Source organism: Schistocerca nitens, chromosome 3 (genome assembly GCF_023898315.1).
Source record: "Schistocerca nitens isolate TAMUIC-IGC-003100 chromosome 3, iqSchNite1.1, whole genome shotgun sequence".
NCBI classification, from domain to species: Eukaryota; Metazoa; Arthropoda; class Insecta; order Orthoptera; family Acrididae; genus Schistocerca; species Schistocerca nitens.
In genome coordinates this window covers 862098938-862117197 of record NC_064616.1, presented here as the reverse complement: position 1 = coordinate 862117197, position 18260 = coordinate 862098938, and the positions used below count along the sequence as shown (strand labels likewise).

General features: G+C 40.4%; 1 protein-coding gene across 1 annotated transcript in view; it reads left to right on the top strand.

The window, feature by feature from the left end:
* Window positions 1-1689: 1689 nt before the first annotated feature.
* LOC126248896 (protein crumbs) overlaps window positions 1690-18260 on the top strand; it is a 354721-nt gene continuing 338150 nt past the window's right edge. The window contains exon 1 of the mRNA XM_049950366.1: window positions 1690-1802. Coding sequence (XP_049806323.1) covers window positions 1787-1802 — 16 coding nt within the window. The 5' untranslated portion in view covers window positions 1690-1786. The remainder of the gene's footprint in view (window positions 1803-18260) is intronic.

The window sequence follows — 18260 nt, the reverse complement described above, 5'->3', positions numbered from 1 at the left end:
TAGCAATCAATGGACACCATGTGCTTCCCTTCTCAGTGAAAGTGATTCACCTGCAGTGCATTTCACCCATTTTGATGAGGAAACCATCTCAACTGCTGGCTTGTTGTGTGCGCGTGCTAACCTGTCTCAGGAACTGTCGCCTTCTTCTGCCCACTCGGGCATCGTGAGATTCGGCATGTCGCATCGACGATCTCTATCTTCAAGTGCGAGATAACCTGCTGTTTGTGCTCCTCGATCAGCCACACTTTCCGGAGGATCCTTCCACTGTCCTCATGACGCTACTTCGCTTCTTCCAGACTTTGCCTAACATATATGAAGACAATATCTCTGTGTTCATTGAGACATAGACATGCCTTACCGTCGTCATCCCGCTCCTTCAGCGACACACTCCAGCACGACCACTATCCACACCCATCACCAGAGCATGTCATCTCATATGTCCTCCTAGATCTCCACAATTTCGAGGTGCCCACACCAATGGTCGAACCTACACGCAACAGGTCCGACTATATAGTATCGATTCCTCAGTCCAGACAGACTGTCACTTACACCGACGACGACTCACTCCTTCGTCCTTCTCATGGAGGTAAAAATAAGCTTCTTTGACTAGAGTCTTATTCGGATGTTTTGTTTCGAAGTACTCTCGCGTAGTCGTGTTCTGCCGTGTAATATGTGCAAAATAAAGTGTTGTACGCTTACTACTTGTATTTTGAGTTTATTATTAAACATTCATACGTAAATCCACAAATCTAAACAACAGAAAAGTAGTTATTAGACAATTCTTCAACACGATGACTTACCTTGTATTACTCATACTTTGTGTTCTTGTTTGGCGTCGTCACTGTACGATTCTTTGATTGCTACTGTAATGCAAACAAAATTCTGAATGAATAAACACACAGAGTTGAGAATATACACTTTTAATCGACTTTATTTCACACTTTATCATAGCTTGTTACACAACAAAAGCGCGTACTTGCCATCGTAATGAACACAGTCAAAAAGTATACCACACATAATTAATCATTTGTTAGTTCGCGACCGATTGGTCGCTCCTCAGGTCGCTACAATCTGATGAAATAGGTTAACCTTAGTTTTCTGTGCGTTTTAAGCATTTTTCGCCATTATTCGGTTATTTTTACTTCTTTCACAACTGTTTGCTTGAATCCTGACTTTAAACAAAGAAATAAACTCGTCTGATACAAGTAACCACCGGGATATTGTTTTGTGTGGCAATGGCTTCTCTGTACATGGTCTGTATGAAGCTCAGCCAAACTTTCTTTTCCCATCTTATTCAAGTGTAGGCCGTTTCTAGTATATCCCTACCCCGCAGCTGTAGTAACTCATATGAGGTTTCATTTCAACCAGCAGCCTCCTGCTCAACTACTAATACACACGTCTCACAGCACTGTTAATCCGGGGGTAGTCACGGCTCAGTATGACATATGAGTAAGGTTGCTACTGTCTGTTGATGCCATAATGTCATTAGATTCTTGACTGCAGAATGTGGAAACGCTGTTCCCCAGAGACTGTGCAGACCTAATCACGCCAGTTCAGTGGCGTCACTTTAGTTGCAGTCGGGTATCCGGCTGTACACGGCAAAGAATAGGCAGGTAGCGTTTACGATGGAGATCTTTGGATTCCTTGTCATCTACTGCGATATTGTACAGTGTAGTTGTTGCCCCTGAGAGGAGAGGATAGGGTTGCGGAGCGTAATGATTTGACTTCTTTTTGTTTATTGTTTACTGTCGTCTTTGTGTTTGTGCGTGTAACACTGTTTACAAGCATGGAGTTAAAAGTGCGTAAGTATCGTAACAGTTAACAGAGTAATTTATTTTCAAGTTATCATTTGTTCTTGAAAGATCTGGTCCGTGATTTTGAAATTCGTTGTGACACACTCTTTTCGCTCGAGTGAAAATGCATCTTACTATTCTAAATAATGCAAAAGATTTGTTGCATTGTTTGCCCTTATATTTGATGGTTTTAGAGACATGTTAGTTACGATATTTGTGTACCAGAACCAAAACATGTTGCGAAAGTTGGTATTGAGTACGCTTTAAACGTCTGCGCTTTTGAAGCAAAATTTCCTTGGGTTAGACGTTATTGCTGTATTTGTCTCATAAGCATTACCTGTAATTATAACGGCATTGTGATATCTGTGCACTGTCACACTTGTTTTGTTCATAGTGCTTATTAACATTATATGCTGTGATTTGATGTAGCCTACCTTGTGGTTACTGCTATAGACGATTTAATCAGGAAGAGACTAGTTTAATTTGCATATTTCCATTCCCCAGTGTGTTGTGGACTAGTTTATTGGGGAAAGTCAACTTACAGAGACAGTATGTTCAAAATACAGAAACGTATTATACTGATCGTAGAATATCCTTCAGAGACCTCTTCAAGAAACTAACGTTTTGATAACTATTTCACGAAATGTAAGCCATCATTATTAATTTTCCTTGTCATTAGGCCTACCAACAGTTCTCTTTTTCTCAAAAATTAGTGAAATGCATGATTAAAAATTGAGACGAAAAACAACCTCTTCAGAGATTTCAAGGAGATAACATTAGTACAGAAAGCAGGCAGATATATTGGTACACATATGTGTATCAACCTGACAGCATATTGTCATGCGTATAATGTGATGGATTTTAAGAATGAATTAAACAAATTTTTTGTTGTGCAGCTCACAGAAACTCTAATGTTTTAGGTTATTTCATAGTTAGCATTAGCAGTGTAATACAGTGGTCCTTCGCAATGTTGTTGCACTGTACTACTATTAAATGTATGTTTTTGACCTCTTTTTCACATCTCAGAGACCATACTTTGTGGGGTCCTTGTAGTACAACTATTGTAATGTAATAAAATTTTCATCTTTTTTTTTCCTTCCTTCTTTCTTTCTTCTTCTTCTTCTTCTTCTTCTTTTTGCCAGGAAAGAAATGGTCGATGTGATTTCTTAAATATATTTCCGCTATAGGTACTCTGTGTTAATATTCAAGGAGAGTTGTATGTTTTCTGAGTACTGTTGGGAACATGCAGTTTACTGATCAGGGAGCAGTGCAATATCATATGGGGGAAGAGATGAATTATCTGAACTTACTTTTTGAAGTATTTGTTGACAAAAGGAGACAATAGTGTAGAAAGGTTCAAAATAAATAATTTAACATTGAAATTTAGTACTTTACAATATCATCTGTGATGGGGAAGAAGAAACTATTGTGAGTGTGTTAATTTAGACTTTTTCCAAAGCTGTTGGACGAATTTAGCAAGATAATCAGAATTCTTAAAGGTAGTAAAATTAGGAAAATGATGTCTTCTCAGAAATCGACATTAAAAGTTGGAAACACACACTATTTCATGTAGCCCCCCAGGTGCTGCTGGAATTTTTAGAACATCAACATAACATTTATCGTAGTTGTTTGGCAGCTTCTTTGCTGTGTTTAGAAAGGATCAGAGATAATGTTGCCTTTCATGAGGAGCTGTTTGCTATGTACAATGTTGTTGGTACATGAGTCTTGTTATTTGAACCTGTTAGAAAAAGAATCAAGTGGGATAAGATGAGGTGATTGTGCCATTAGATCTCTTCTTCCCATCCTCCTTTCATTGTAAGCTTAGTTAAGTAAATCACGAACACCGTGTAGCTCCCATCATTCTCAACCAGTGTACATTCATTCATCAATTTAGTATTACATAAATTGTATCTGGAAGGAGGCTCCTGAGGTATGTGGAATGTGCCGTTACACATAAATGAGCAGAAGGAGCCACTACAGGTGGCATCTGTAAAGTATACTAAGAACAAACTATGACTAGTCGAGTCAGCGTAAGGAGATCCCTGACAGCTAGCAGTGCTGGTGCCAGCTGTCAGTTGTGTAGTGGTAATTCCTGCAGGTAAAAACAATAGTTGTATAGCTGTGACAATACTGAGGCATTGCCGTAGACATGTTTACAAAATTGCTTTATGTGATTTGTTGAAGTAGACTTACAAAGCTGCCATGACCTGCCCAGTGCAACTGCCAGGGATATTCTTACACTGAATCGACTGTAGTGTTGATCTACTCATACTACTGATAATAGTGGAACTGCTTCTAAGTTACTTTTTATTTATATGTATTATTAAGAAAATAGCCAGACTGCTCCTCGTCTACTACTCAGCTGATGTTTATATCTAATACATAAAGCAAAGTGTTTATTTTGTTGTGCACAGAGCACTATCAGCTGTCTGTATACTGATGAAGTCAATAGTCGCAGGAGAGCTTCTGTAAAGTTTGAAAGTTAGGAGACGAGGTACTGGCAGAAGTAAAGCTGTGAGGACGGGGCATGAGTTGTGCTTGGGTAGCTCAGATGGTAGAGCATTTGCCCACGAAAGGCAATGGTCCCGAGTTTGAGTCTCGGTCCAGCACACAGTTTTAATCTGCCAGGAAGTTTCATATCAGCGCACACTCCGCTGCAGAGTGAAAATCTCATTCTGAAGTCAATATATGTTTAGTATAAGCATTAAGGTTAAGCAGAAGTCTTGCATACAAATATTCCATTAAGTTGTAGTGGTTGATCAGATATTCTTGTTGAATATCTTTTGATTTTCAGTTTATTCCTGGTATCTGCCTGCAACCTGTTACAGTTTTCACACTAAAATATAAAACACTCTTCTAAATGCTAAGGCAGAGATTCATAATTTATATGGAAATAATTTAACTTCTAGTATTGTGATTGTGAATTGCCCAGTTCATTCTAAATTCTCTTGTGCTGTTAATCACAAATACCATCCGTGACATATGTGATGGCACAGGAATGTAAGAGTCCCAAGGTCCCTAAAGAGGCTTCTGCAAGATATTTGGTTATGAACTTGATACAGTTTTCTTGCTGTATAGTTCCAGAAGATTATGACACAGGACAGTACTGAGTAAGAGCATGCCAGGAACCCTGTCTGCATGTCAACACAGTGAGAGTGAATACTAATGTAAAGCAGTCAAAAACTGAGTTTTTTTCTTAATTAAACAGCATGCTGTTTGTAATTCAATTTGTTATCCATTTGGATGTCTAGGAACTTCAGACACGGAGTTCCATCAGATATAGAGGAATGTATGATATATGTCACTGACTTTGACCAGTGACATAGGGATCACATGAAAAATGCCGTAAGCAGTATGGTGACTATAACATGATGGTGGTGCTGTCTTTTTTTTTCCCCTCCTCCCCTGGTGGGCTAAGGTACTAATCAGTCTGTCACCACAAGGATCACATTCATTGGCTTTGCCAGCTCACAACCAAACTGTTACCTCTCGACCTAACATACTTTTTACACTAAGCTAGAAATTGGTGTGTCACAATGACCAGGTTTCATTTGTTTGTTTATTCACTTTCAAATTTGTTGGCTTTGCCAACTAGCAACAAAACTGTCAATATATGCAGAAAAAGGTGATGTGATAGCAGCCATTAACATTACATCACTGGCCAAAGCCAAAAACTCGTATTTAACATTCCTCATTACCCACCTCATCCAATGTATTCCCATTGATCTCTATTTCTGGTATCACAAAGTCATTTGGTTGGTTGGTTTGTTTGGGGAAGGAGGCCAGACAGTGAGGTCATCGGTCTCATTGGATTAGGGAAGGACGGGGAAGGAAGTCGGCCGTGCCCTTTGAAAGGAACCATCCCGGCATTTGCCTGGAGCGATTTAGGGAAATCACGGAAAACCTAAATCGGGATGGCTGGATGTGGGATTGAACCATCGTCCTCCCGAATGCGAGTCCAGTGTCTAACCACTGCGCCACCTCGCTCGGTAAAGTCATTTGGATTGCTTGGAAATGGGTAATATGTATCTTTGTAGTATGAAGGATTATATTGGTTACTGTGAATCAGTTGTAAGTCTGTTCCATTATTTTCCTGGGTGCATTTGACGTGGATGTGTTTGAGCCTTTTATCAGTATATTGGTGTCAGCAGCCAGCATCACAGTTTTTGAAGAGCCCTCCAATATGCTGGACCAAAAACAGCAGTGCGCCAAGCACCGAACCTTACAAGACACCCTATTTAATGTTTCCTTATTCAGAATGTAGTCTTATTCCTATTGTATTATCTGTTAATGTGACCCTCCATTTTCTATTGTCGAGGAAAGCCTCCATCCATACTGGGGGGGGGGGGGGGCTTCAATGCCATACGATCTTAGTCTCTATGGTAGTATTGATTATATGGATCAAAGGACTTGGAAAATTGTAGAAATTTTTATCAGGAAGGTAAATGTAGCCATGGAAGTCATATATAAAATGTCTGTTATGACATAGTTGTTACTTCACTTCATAACCATACCTGTGCTTTGCTGTATCATGATTTTAAATACACTAACCATCTCCCCTAGACCTATATACAGCTAGTAAACAGGACAATCTGATTCACCATCCACAAAAAATAAATAACACACAGAAACACCATCTATGACTAGAATAGACAAACAAAAACAATGAAGGTCCCATCTGTGTAACGTATGAGGTCAGAAAATAGGGTGCTGAAAGTTGGTTTGGAACCATGTTACAAATGGTGAAGTTCTATGTACGGCTCTCTCTATAGAATGTTAACTTTGTATTGAAATAAATACTTCCTATGAATGCTCCATCTTCACAAACGCATAGAGTTGTTGAAAAATCGTATAAATTTTGCTGCTATATAGTATCCAATTGTGGCGCTGATTCTCTTGTGTATTAAGTGCTCAAAGGTTGTCTGTGTACCATGAATTTGAGCTGCCAGAGGAGTTATATTTAGACCTTCTATTTTCTTAGTTTTTACTATCAAAATGTTTGTTGTGATCAGTTAAGGTTTTCATTTGTTGCATTTATCTTACACACAATGAAATTTGAGAAAACATTTCATATTGTAGGTTATATTCTTCTTATACTTGAACTTTAGGAACTGGATCATTTGTTTTCAGTAGACCCTCATGACAATTTTATAATGGATCAAATTAAAAAAAAAAATATCACTGATAATTTCACTGTCTATAGAGACTGTGTGTATAAAATAAAAACTGAAAGTCACAGAACTTGAAATGAACATCTTAGAGGTGTTGTGTTTTTGTGTATGAGGTACAGTACTGTGTTTGAATTGTTTCTCAACTATCACAGAGAAGCAGCTGATCATTCAAGGAATCATTCATTGAACTGTTGTTGAAATTTTATAAATACCACAGTTATCTACTTCAATCATGTTTAATGGGAGTTTGTTTCATCATCACTACACATTTCAGCATCATGCTACCTTCTTGAGCTGCACATCTATTAATAACAAATTATTTTGTGTGACTACATACATTACAGCTATGTCTTTTTGTTGTTTTGCGTGTGCCAGTTATTGAATATACATTCCAACTCCTGTCTCACAGATCGCTGGACAAAAACATAAACATCACTTAAAGTTCCATATGATTGTGGGAAATACGGAAGCGTCCGATTCCGCCCGTCTGCTTTGACCCATGACGTCACAAATATGGCGGAAACGACCATAAACAACGATTCCAATATGGCACATATTAAGTCGTTACGTACACATTATGAGGACGAAAATACATCGAAAAACAAAGACACGCACGTTCCACAAAAAGCCTAATGACACTAACGGGGCAAGCGTGGGAAATAGGCGGTTTTTGGGTGGGGACAAACTAAATATAAACAAATTTAGACACCCACCCCCATACAAAACCATGCAAAATGACGAAAAAACCGACATCACAAACTCCCCAAATACCACTAAACACAATATCATCTGGAATCGGACACTTCCCTTGACCTATATAGCTCAACAGCAGCTCCCAATCCCATAAATTGGGATCGAACACTTCCCTTGACCTATATAGCTCAACAGCAGCTCCCAATCCCATAAATTAGGACCTAACACTTCCCTTGACCTGTTGTTGTTGTTGTTGTTGTTGTGGTCTTCAGTCCTGAGACTGGTTTGATGCAGCTCTCCATGCTACCCTATCCTGTGCAAGCTTCATCATCTCCTAGTACTTACTACCTACATCTTTCTGAATCTGCTTAGTGTATTCATCTCTTTGTCTCCCTCTACGATTTTTAACCTCCACGCTGCCCTCCAATACTAAATGTGTGATCCCTTAATGCCTCAGAACATGTCCTACCAACTGGTCCCTTCTTCTTGTCAAGTTGTACCACAAATTCCTCTTCTCCCCAATTCTGTTCAATACCTCCTCATTAGTTATGTGATCTACCCATCTTCCCTTGACCTATATAGCTCAAAAACATCTCCAGATACCAATACCAAGAGCCACACATTGGGATCGATCACTTCCCTTGACCTGTTATCCTTACGACATTTCCACATACAGCTGTCCCTGGTCCGAGACACCGGAACTTTAAGTAAGACTCATTTCTTCAAGACATGCTGAACACTTCACGACTTCATCAAAGAATCCGAATAGTTGAAGAAATTTTATTAGAGACATAGCACTGTCCCCCATCATAGCCGACAACCGAAAACTGTTAACCCTGTCAGTCATATCCATACCTACCAAAGAAATAAAAAAAGGAATGTCCCAAAATTCACACACGACGCCACACTCGCAAACTAAACCAAAAACATCACCTAACACACCACCAGAGAGCACCATCGATCGCATCATAACGACACCTACAAACACACCACTCTCACGAACTAAATTCCGCGCCGTCGTGACGTCACACACCCCAACAGCCTTATGTCACGGGTCAAAGCCGACGGGTGGGATCGGACGCTTTGGTCGACCCTGATTGTGTTTATACTGGAATCAAAGATGATTGTATGTGTGACGTGTAGTCACACAAAATGTGTAATTGACACATGTGCATCAGAAGGTGCCAACATGCTTGTGTAATGTGTTGTGATAAAGTAAACGTTGCTATTAAACATCACTGAAGCAGCACATTGTGTTATTTATAAAATTCATAAGAAATTTGCAATCCTCACTCACATCCATGTAACACAGTACATTTCAGTTAGTTGGAACAGTTACCGGCAAATATTTTATTACTCAATTAGTTCCAAATTCAAGTGTTTACCAGCAGCAGGGAAGTTTAGAGGGCTTCAACTTGTGGTGTATTTTATAGTCCCAATAATTTGGCGTTTACATCATACAGATTTTATATTTCTTTAAAATTGTTTGAAACTTTTTAGTGAGCTCGTGTCACATGGGTAAAGTGCTTTGCAGAACCAAAAAGCATGAAGAAAACATGTCATATGTTGAGAAAATTACCAACCTGTGGGCCTACCCAGGCCTGTGGCCTTTGGAGTGACAAAAACTTCCCCTAATCCAAATTTTCACTCAGAGACCCTCCATTTTGTTGGATACATTCACATCTGCACCCTCGAAAACTCAAAAGACGGGATATAAATGTAGATGTGCTATTACTTTAGATCTCATTACAGAAAAAGCAGCAGAAGAGATGGTAAATGATATTTTCCAAAAAATTGTTATGTGGTCTCTCCATAAGTTTTGGGGAAAAAACCGCACACATTACATCCATTTCAGTTCAAAAAATACGGTCATACTAACATTTGATGTATCCATCACAGTTTGAGAACAACAGTGATGTACATACTTATTCCACAAAAGGGAAAAATGACTTTCATTACCCATTCTTAAAGCTGTCAATGGCTCAGAAAGGAGTTCAATATGCAGCAACAAAAATTTTTGATCATTTGCCCAATAACATAAAATGTCTGACAGGTACCAAAGCAATTTTTAAATCTAATTAGAATCATTTCTGCTGCTTATATTCCACTGATGAATATTCACTTAAAACTGGTAACCAGTAAAAAAATACTCTCTCTCTCTCTCTCTCTCTCTCTCTCTCTCTCTCTCTCTCTCTCTCTATCTATTTCTATGTAATCAAAAGTATCTGGACACCTGGCTGAAAATGACTTACAAGTTTGTGGCGCCTTTCATCAGTACGACAGCCTCCACTCTCGCAGGCGTACATTCAATCAGATACTGAAAGGTTTCTTGGGGAGTTGCAGCCCATTCTTCACAGAGTGCTGCACTGAGGAGAGGTATCGATGTTGGTTGGTGAGGCCTGGCACGAAGTCGGCAGATGACGTTCATTGGACATTCGCCATACCCACACCCTGCCATCGGATCACCACATTGTGTACCATGATTCGGCACTCCACACAATGTTTTTCCACTGTTCAATCGTCCAATGTTTACACTCCTTACACCAAACAAGGCATTGTTTGGCATTTACCGGTGTGATGTGTGGCTTATGAGCAGCCGCTCGACCATGGAATCCATGTTTTCTCACCTCTCGCCTAACTGTTATAGTACTTGCAGTGGATCCTGATGCAGTATGGAATTCAAGTGTGATGATCTGGATAGATTCTGCCTATCACACATTACAACCCCCTTCAACTGTCAGCGGTCTCTGTCAGTCATCAGATGAGGTAGGCTGTACACTTTTGTGCTGTATGTGTCCCTTCATGTTTCCTCTTCATTATCACATCAGAAACAATGGACCTAGGGATGTTTAGGAATGTGGAAATCTCGCATACAGGTGTATTACACAAGTTCCACCTTCACCTGACCACATTCGAAGTCCATGAGTTCCACAGAGCACCCCATTCTGCTCTCTCACAATGTCTAATGACTACTGCAGTTGCTGATATGAGTACCTGGCAACAGGTGGCAGCACAATGCACCTAATATGAAAAACATGTTTTTGGGGGTGTCCAGATACTTTTGATCACATAGTGTATATATATTTAAGTGTAGTTGCATGAGTAGGTCTAAAAATAATAATGTGTTTATTAATGTTAACACAAATCCCGTATACATATACTATAAACTAACTCGTTCCATGTTATTTTAATAAATGAATCATTCAAATGGTCTATGGAACACGTAACTAACTACACCAGATCTCACAGAAAACCCTCTTGTTTCACTTGTAATGTACGTTAGTGTGAGCCCTAAGGAGTCATTATATAACACTGTATATGTCATTGTTGGTTCCTTGTCATTATAATTGCTACGTAATTGGTGTGCAAGTGTTCGCGCATGTTATGACCCACTAAAGAATATTTACAGTTGAGAGTTTCTAAAAACTTTTATGAATATTATGTTTGTGTCACTGTCCCTTCAACAGTTGATGACTGGTGTACAGTTAATAGATGTTGTCCTCCAAACAGTTGAAGAAGAAGGATAACCATTCGACATTTGATAGAGGCATAGTTTAAAGTGTGCTTACAGTGTAGCGTAGCTTTTCCGATGTATGCTGAAATTGGTAACTGTTTGCGTGGTGGCTATGGGAAGTAAACATGAGGAATCAGGTGTTGAGTAATTAGGCAAGATGGTGGAGCCAATGAGAAAATAGCATTTGAGAACATTGTCATGATGTCGAGTGTATGAAATTACTTTGCGGTGTAAGTAGGTTCATTCCTAACCACCACCTCAGATATCGGGACATTTTGAAAATACCCCACGAAGTTTTTGAAATGATCATCAGTCTGCGCTAAAGATCAGTCCGTCATCACAGTCAGTTTTCCTTTAGTTCCATTCTTTTGACTTCACCAATTCTTAACCCAAGCTACAGGTCAGTCCGTCTCTACAATCAGTTTTCTTGCCAACTCAACCACACACTAATATTTCAACCTAACTGAGACCGCAGGCTGTGTTGAAGATCACCACAGCCAGTTTTCCTCCAGTCACATTTGTTCATTTTGCCAACTCACAACCAGACTATAATATGAAACAGTATCCCAAAAAATCCTGTTTATTCTGAGAAACATTAAGACACAAAGGGCTTACAGACATTGGCTGCGAGTGGGCATTGATTGAAATCGATGGGGAATGTTGATAATTTTTGCTGGATGGTTATTCAAACCCGGGTCTCCTGCTTACTAGGCAGGTGCTTTCACCACTAGGCCATCTGCACACAGTAGTCATTGCAACTGCATAGACTACTATAGTACGCCTCCTGTCACTACATTAGTAATGTGTGGATAAGTTGAGAATTTGGGGCTGACTGGAGGTGTGCTATGGTAGTCTGTGCAGTTGCAATGGCAACTGAGTCCTGATGGCTTAACTCGATGTTCGAATCCCAGTCCGGCATAAATTTTTAATTTTCCCCATTGATTTCAATCAATGACCACTCGCAGCCAGTGTCTGTAATTACTTTGTATCTTAATTCATAATGGCTATTGGATCAAACAGGTATCTGTTCTTTTGGACACGTCCATAACAGCCAGTTCAGTAATTGTCAATCTCATGCTCTCCATGTCGAGAACAAAAGTAATCAGGCTGTATGTTGTGCTGAAATGATCCATTAGATCAGCAGTTGTCACCCCGTGTGTGTGTGTGTGTGTGAAGTTGAGTTTCTCTAAGTTTACTAAAAATATACCTTTCATAGGACTGCCTGCATCATCAGCAAACAGATTAGTTTACATTTTATCCGTATTAGATTAGCGGAGTGCAACATCCACGTCCATAGTGTGACATATTAACTGTCCATTGGTCATGCATTGCATCCTACAACAACCAGGCACATACTAACTACATTGTTTGTGGGCAGAAAAGTACCTGCAAAATTGGGTTCGGTTGGGTCAGGCGGCAAAAAGAGTATTGTTGCAATGAGTAGGTGATGCCAATATTCCGAGAAGCTGACCAGAAATGATGGACTGTAAAAATAAGCCAGGTACAGTGGTGCGACTATGGAGGGTTAACCATGAAGTAGTCGGGGGGATATATTCTTTGGACTGTGTATCTGTTTAGTTACTATGTCATGTTGATTTACACACACCTTGCTACAGGTACCTTACCTATCTATCTAGTCTTCTGATGTCCTTTTTATGTATATTGCATTATAAAATTACTCTGAATAGGAATTCAGAACTGTATAATGATTAAACAATATGACATCTTTGTAAACATTTTACGGCAATGGTTATAGTTAACACTGATCAAATAATAGTCTGTTACAGAGTCTTATGAAACAGCTGAGTGTGTCTTCAAGTCTCTCACAGAGGGTGTAGCCTGGTTTCAGATCTGTGCTCCATCTCCCAATTGAGTTTTCTCCTCCACTAGAACAGTCACACATATTCCTCCATGTTGTTGAACTTACAAACTGTGTCCTGTGGCACATGTCTTGTTAATGGATGATGGATAACTTTTGGTCCATTGTACTTGCAGGTTTTTTCCACCCTCAAAATGGCTATTTATCTGTACGGCATTAGTATTAATAATAGAGGGTTAGTGGGTATGTATCAGACTGCAAGTCTGTACATTCAGTCTTCGATACCCAGCCAGTTGTAGGATTATTTTTCTGTCACTTAAGGTAAGTTTGTTCCCCTCTGGAAATACTTCATGAGTGCTAAGATGATACATTTCGTCCTTTTTCAAGTTCCACATTATTTTACTTTTATTTAATTGGAAGCCTGTGTTGGTGACAAGTGTAATAGCATACACAGAAATTACTGTAAGAAAGCAAAACAGAATAAAACATAGGACTATAAATGTGTGACTGCAAACAATACTGAAGGCAAAAATAATAGTAGTAATAATATAAACAGTCTTAGGATTTACTTTATTTAGAAGTCATGAAAAGGGAAGATTTTGGCCATTGCCTGTTAGTAAGAATCATCCTGGCATTCACCTGGAATGATTTGAAGAAACCCAGGTCAGGCAGAGTGGATCAGGTAAACAATCCTGTATCCTCTTTACAACACAGTTAAATGGGCGTAAAGATTCCCTGCAGGAATTAGGAGAAATTTGCCACTGCCAAAGCCCTCAACTTGATTTGTAAAATGTGCAGTCTTTCACTAACGGCCTCCTACTCTCTTGGAAATCTCTTGAAAATGTGAGTCATTAACATTTTCGTACAGCAGTTAAGAATGTGCTCACAACACAAAGACCATTACTCTGTTATATATATATATATATATATATATATATATATATATATATATATATATATATATATAATGTGGTGTTAATGTTTTTATTTACAACTATCATAAACTTACTGCATGATCACTGTGTGGATCCAAAGCCTGTTAGATAGAGGCCAACAGGAGGTACACAAATTATTGCTGCGCGTGGTCCTGTGGGTTGATTTTGGGCTGGAAGAATCTTTGTGCGTGAATTCGGTTACCAAAAAAATTATCTCATGACATCAAGGAATGCATGCAAAGTAATCAGATTTCAGTGTGTCACAAGTGCCGACTCTGTAAACACGTTGCTAAGGTTGTTTCGACTACATTCTGGAAGTTTTACTGGGGTACCCTTACACATCCTCCATACAGTGCCGATTCCTCCCCGTGCGATTTCCATATTTTTGGAGCCCTGAAGAAAGACATTCGGGGCATCGATATGCTTCGGACGAAGAGGTGGACACTGGGTACAATCGTGGTTGCATAGGCAACTGAAAACGTTTTTGCACGTAGGCATTGACCGTTTTGTCTCGCAGTGGGATACATGTATATTAACATACTTCAAATAATAAACAGTTTACTTATTTTTCCCATCTGTCTCGTTTTCATTTGGATGCCTCTTATACACCTATTTCATCATCCAGTTGGTGAGTTGATGACTGACGTAAATTATTTTTGCATGGATGTTACGCATTTCGCAAGTACATTGTGTGACCAATTACTGGAAGAAAAGGAGGTACAGTTTGATGTAGATTACAATCCATAGCACAACTAGTATTAGTCAAGTACGCTATGTCCATAGAGCTTCTTAGAACTACACAGTTGCGCCAAAACGTTTTGACCACTGCCCACTGCGAGATCGAATGTCGCCTGGTGACGTTACAGGCACGTGACGCGTCAAGGAAGGTATTTAACCGGAGCGGAGACAAATGGGAGATATTCTAACAACAATATAGGCGGCAAATGGGGAATCTACTGACCTTAGCGACTTTGACAACGGGCAGATTGCGGACCGGCGCCTGGGAATAAGCGTCTCTTTAAGGCCAGAAGTGGTCGGCTGTTGGCGTGCTACTGTCATTGAACGCCCATAGAAAGTGGTTGAAGGACGCTTAAATGACGAGTGCCCGGCAGATTGTTGGACGTTCATAACAGAACATGGAGGTCGGAGCTTGCCCGCTCTGTGAAGCAGTGTAGGCAGCGATTTGTGACAGATCTGACGAGAGAGTATAATGCTTTTGTGGGCACAATTGTGTCAGAACTTACCGTTTACCGCACGTTATTGAACATGGGGCTCCGCAGCAGACTACGACCCATACATGTTACCAGGTCGACCCAGTGTTAAGATTTCAGTGGGCACGGGATCGTCGATGTTGGACTATGATGGAAACGCTTCACTTGGTCGGATGAATCGCGTTTCTTGTTACATTAGTTCACTAGGGGGGGGGGGGGGGGGGAGACTTCAATTTGCTAGCTACATAATAGGAGAGTCATGCGATTAAAGCTGGTGCTAGGGAAAGGAATTAAAAGGAATTAGAGTGAGCTTGTTCTGAATGTCTTTTTCTGAAAGTTTCTTCTAGGAGGTAGAGATCAGACTCGTGATGGTAATGTTTTAAACCTAGTAACCAACAGACAGTAAGTGTTCGGATCAGTTTGTGTAAAGGTGAGCGTCAGTGATCAAAAGGCTGTTACACCATCATTGACTACAGTTGTTACAGTGAATTTTAAGAAAGGTAGGAAAATATTTTTGCTTTGCAAGAGCGATAGGAAAAAAATTGCAAAGTATCCGTGGAGTCAAAAAAAAAAAAAAATGGCTCTGAGCACTATGGGACTTAACTTCTGAGGTCATCAGTCCCCTAGAACTTAGAACTACTTAAACCTAACTAACCTAAGGACATCACACACATCCATGCCCGAGGCAGGATTCGAACCTGCGACCGTAGCGGTCGCGCGGCTCCAGACTGTAGCGCCTAGAACCGCTCGGCCACCCCGGCCGGCCCAAATATTCAGTTCGTAGACGAAGGAAGATGTGGAGCAATCATGTATGAAATTGAGACGCGTTATGCAGTATGCCTTAGACAAGTATGTGCCAAGCAAGGTATCACGTCATGGTACAATAGCAAGGAGAGCAATTCGAGAAGCGTTAAATGAATTCAAAGTAAAATTTCGCCAACCGATCTGACAAAAAATTTGAATAAATTACGGTCTTACTGGAGTCACCAAGCGGAACGAAAACGTCTATCCAGTTGCTCAGTGACCACAATGGCACCAATACAGAAGACAACAGAGAATGCCGAAATACTGAATTCAGTATTCCGAAATCATTTCACCCAGAATATCGTACTTTTCCTCCTTTCAACTATCACACGAACGGCAAAATGGCGGATGTTGAGATACACAATCGCGGAATAAAAAATCAACTAAAATCGTGGAAAAGCATCTGGACTGCAGACATAATGCAATAGAACGCACTCCCCCTCCATTAGTAATGTATCGTAAGTCGCTGGAACAACGGAGAGCACCAAGTGATTGGAAAAAAGCACAGGTCAATCCTGCTTTCGTGAAATTGGAAAAAAGCGCAGGTCATTCCTGTTTTCATGAAAGGTCGTCGAACTGATGCGAATAATTACAGACTCTTATCGCTGACTTCACTCTGTTTCAGAATTATGAAACATGTTCTGACTCGTTATGACGTTTCTGGAGAGCGAAAAGCTCTGTAAAGTCCAACATGGATTCCATAAACAGAGATCTTGGGAAACAGAGCTCGTTGTTCTTTTCGTCCATGAAATCCAGAGCGCTGTAGACAAAGGCGCGCAGCCTGATACCGTATTCTTTGATTTCCGGAAGGCGTTCAGTACAGTTCTGTCCTGTCGTTTTGTGTACAAGATACGAGATTACCGAGTACCGAACCAGATCTGTGACTGGATTCTGAACTTCCTAGGAGGTGGAACTCAATACATTATCATCAACAGGGCGAAATCGACAGATGTAAAGATAATTTCTGGAACATCCCAAGGGACATGTGCTGCCACATTTCGTGGAGACTGCACCCCTTGTTGTTCGCTAAGACGACCGTGCACCAGCCCACTTCGGTGTTAATGTCAGCGAGCACCTGAACAACACGTACCCTCAGCGTTAGATTGGAAATTTGAAAGGGAGGTGCTGTCCCATGGCCAGCGCGATGACTGGGTCTCTCACCTCTGGAATTTTTCCTCTGTGATTACGTCAAGTCGTGGAAACTGATGATCACCTGCTTGCTCGGATCCAAGCTGTCTGTCTCCCGGTACAACAGATACCTTGGATATTTAAGAGAGTGCGGCAGAACTTCATGGGCCATTGCCATGCATGCATTGAGAATGGAGGTCGTCACTTTGAACAATTACTATGAGGTACTTTGTTGTTATGCGGTGTACGCTGTGTATGTCCATAACACAATGAATATGCATTTCCGACCATTGGTTTCCTATCTCAAAGTAATCGATTGTGGGCCCACTATAACCTGTGACCCAAAACGTTTGAGACACTCTTTATAAATGATCTAGTGAATTACATCGCAAGCTCCATGAGGGTTTTGCAGGCGACGCTGTTGTCTACAGCAAGAGTGGAACGTGAGAAGACTAGCTAAATGCAGGAACAACTACGGAGGATTAGTGATTGGTGGAGGGACTGGCAGTCGGCAATGGGGATGGGGTACTTGTTGGGCATATATAGGCGTAGAAACCCACTACTGTAGCATTACGTTATTAACGAGAAATAACTGGAAACGGTAATTGGTGTAAAATAACTAGAAATTATCATCCAGAGCGACCTGAAGTGGAATGACCAAATAAAACATATTGTAAGGAAAGCAGATGTGTTATTGACATTCTTTGGAAGATTCTTACGGAAAAGTAGTTCATCCACGAATGCAATGGCTTACAAAACCCTTGTTCGACCGATTCATGAGTATTGCTCATCAGCCTAGGATTTATGTTAGATTAACAGAAGAGATCCGACGAAGAGCGACAACTTTCGTCACGGGACCGTTTAATAGGCGCGAGGCTGTACGGAGACGATCAACAAACTCAAGTGTCAGTCGCTACAAGAGAGGCGTTTTTTTTCACGGAAAGGGTTACTTTTGAGATTCGGTGAACTTACGTCCGAGTAAGAGCTGTGGTAGTGTCTCGAAATCACCACGACGAGAAAATCAGGGAAATTTGAGCTCATATGGAGGTTTATCGACAGTCGTTCTTTCTACGCTCCATTCGCGAATGGAACAGGGGAGGAGGAAAATGATCGAGGTACCCCTGCGACACACCGTAAGGTAGCTTGTGTAGCTTTCACAATATATATAAATGACCTAGTAGATAAGTGTCGG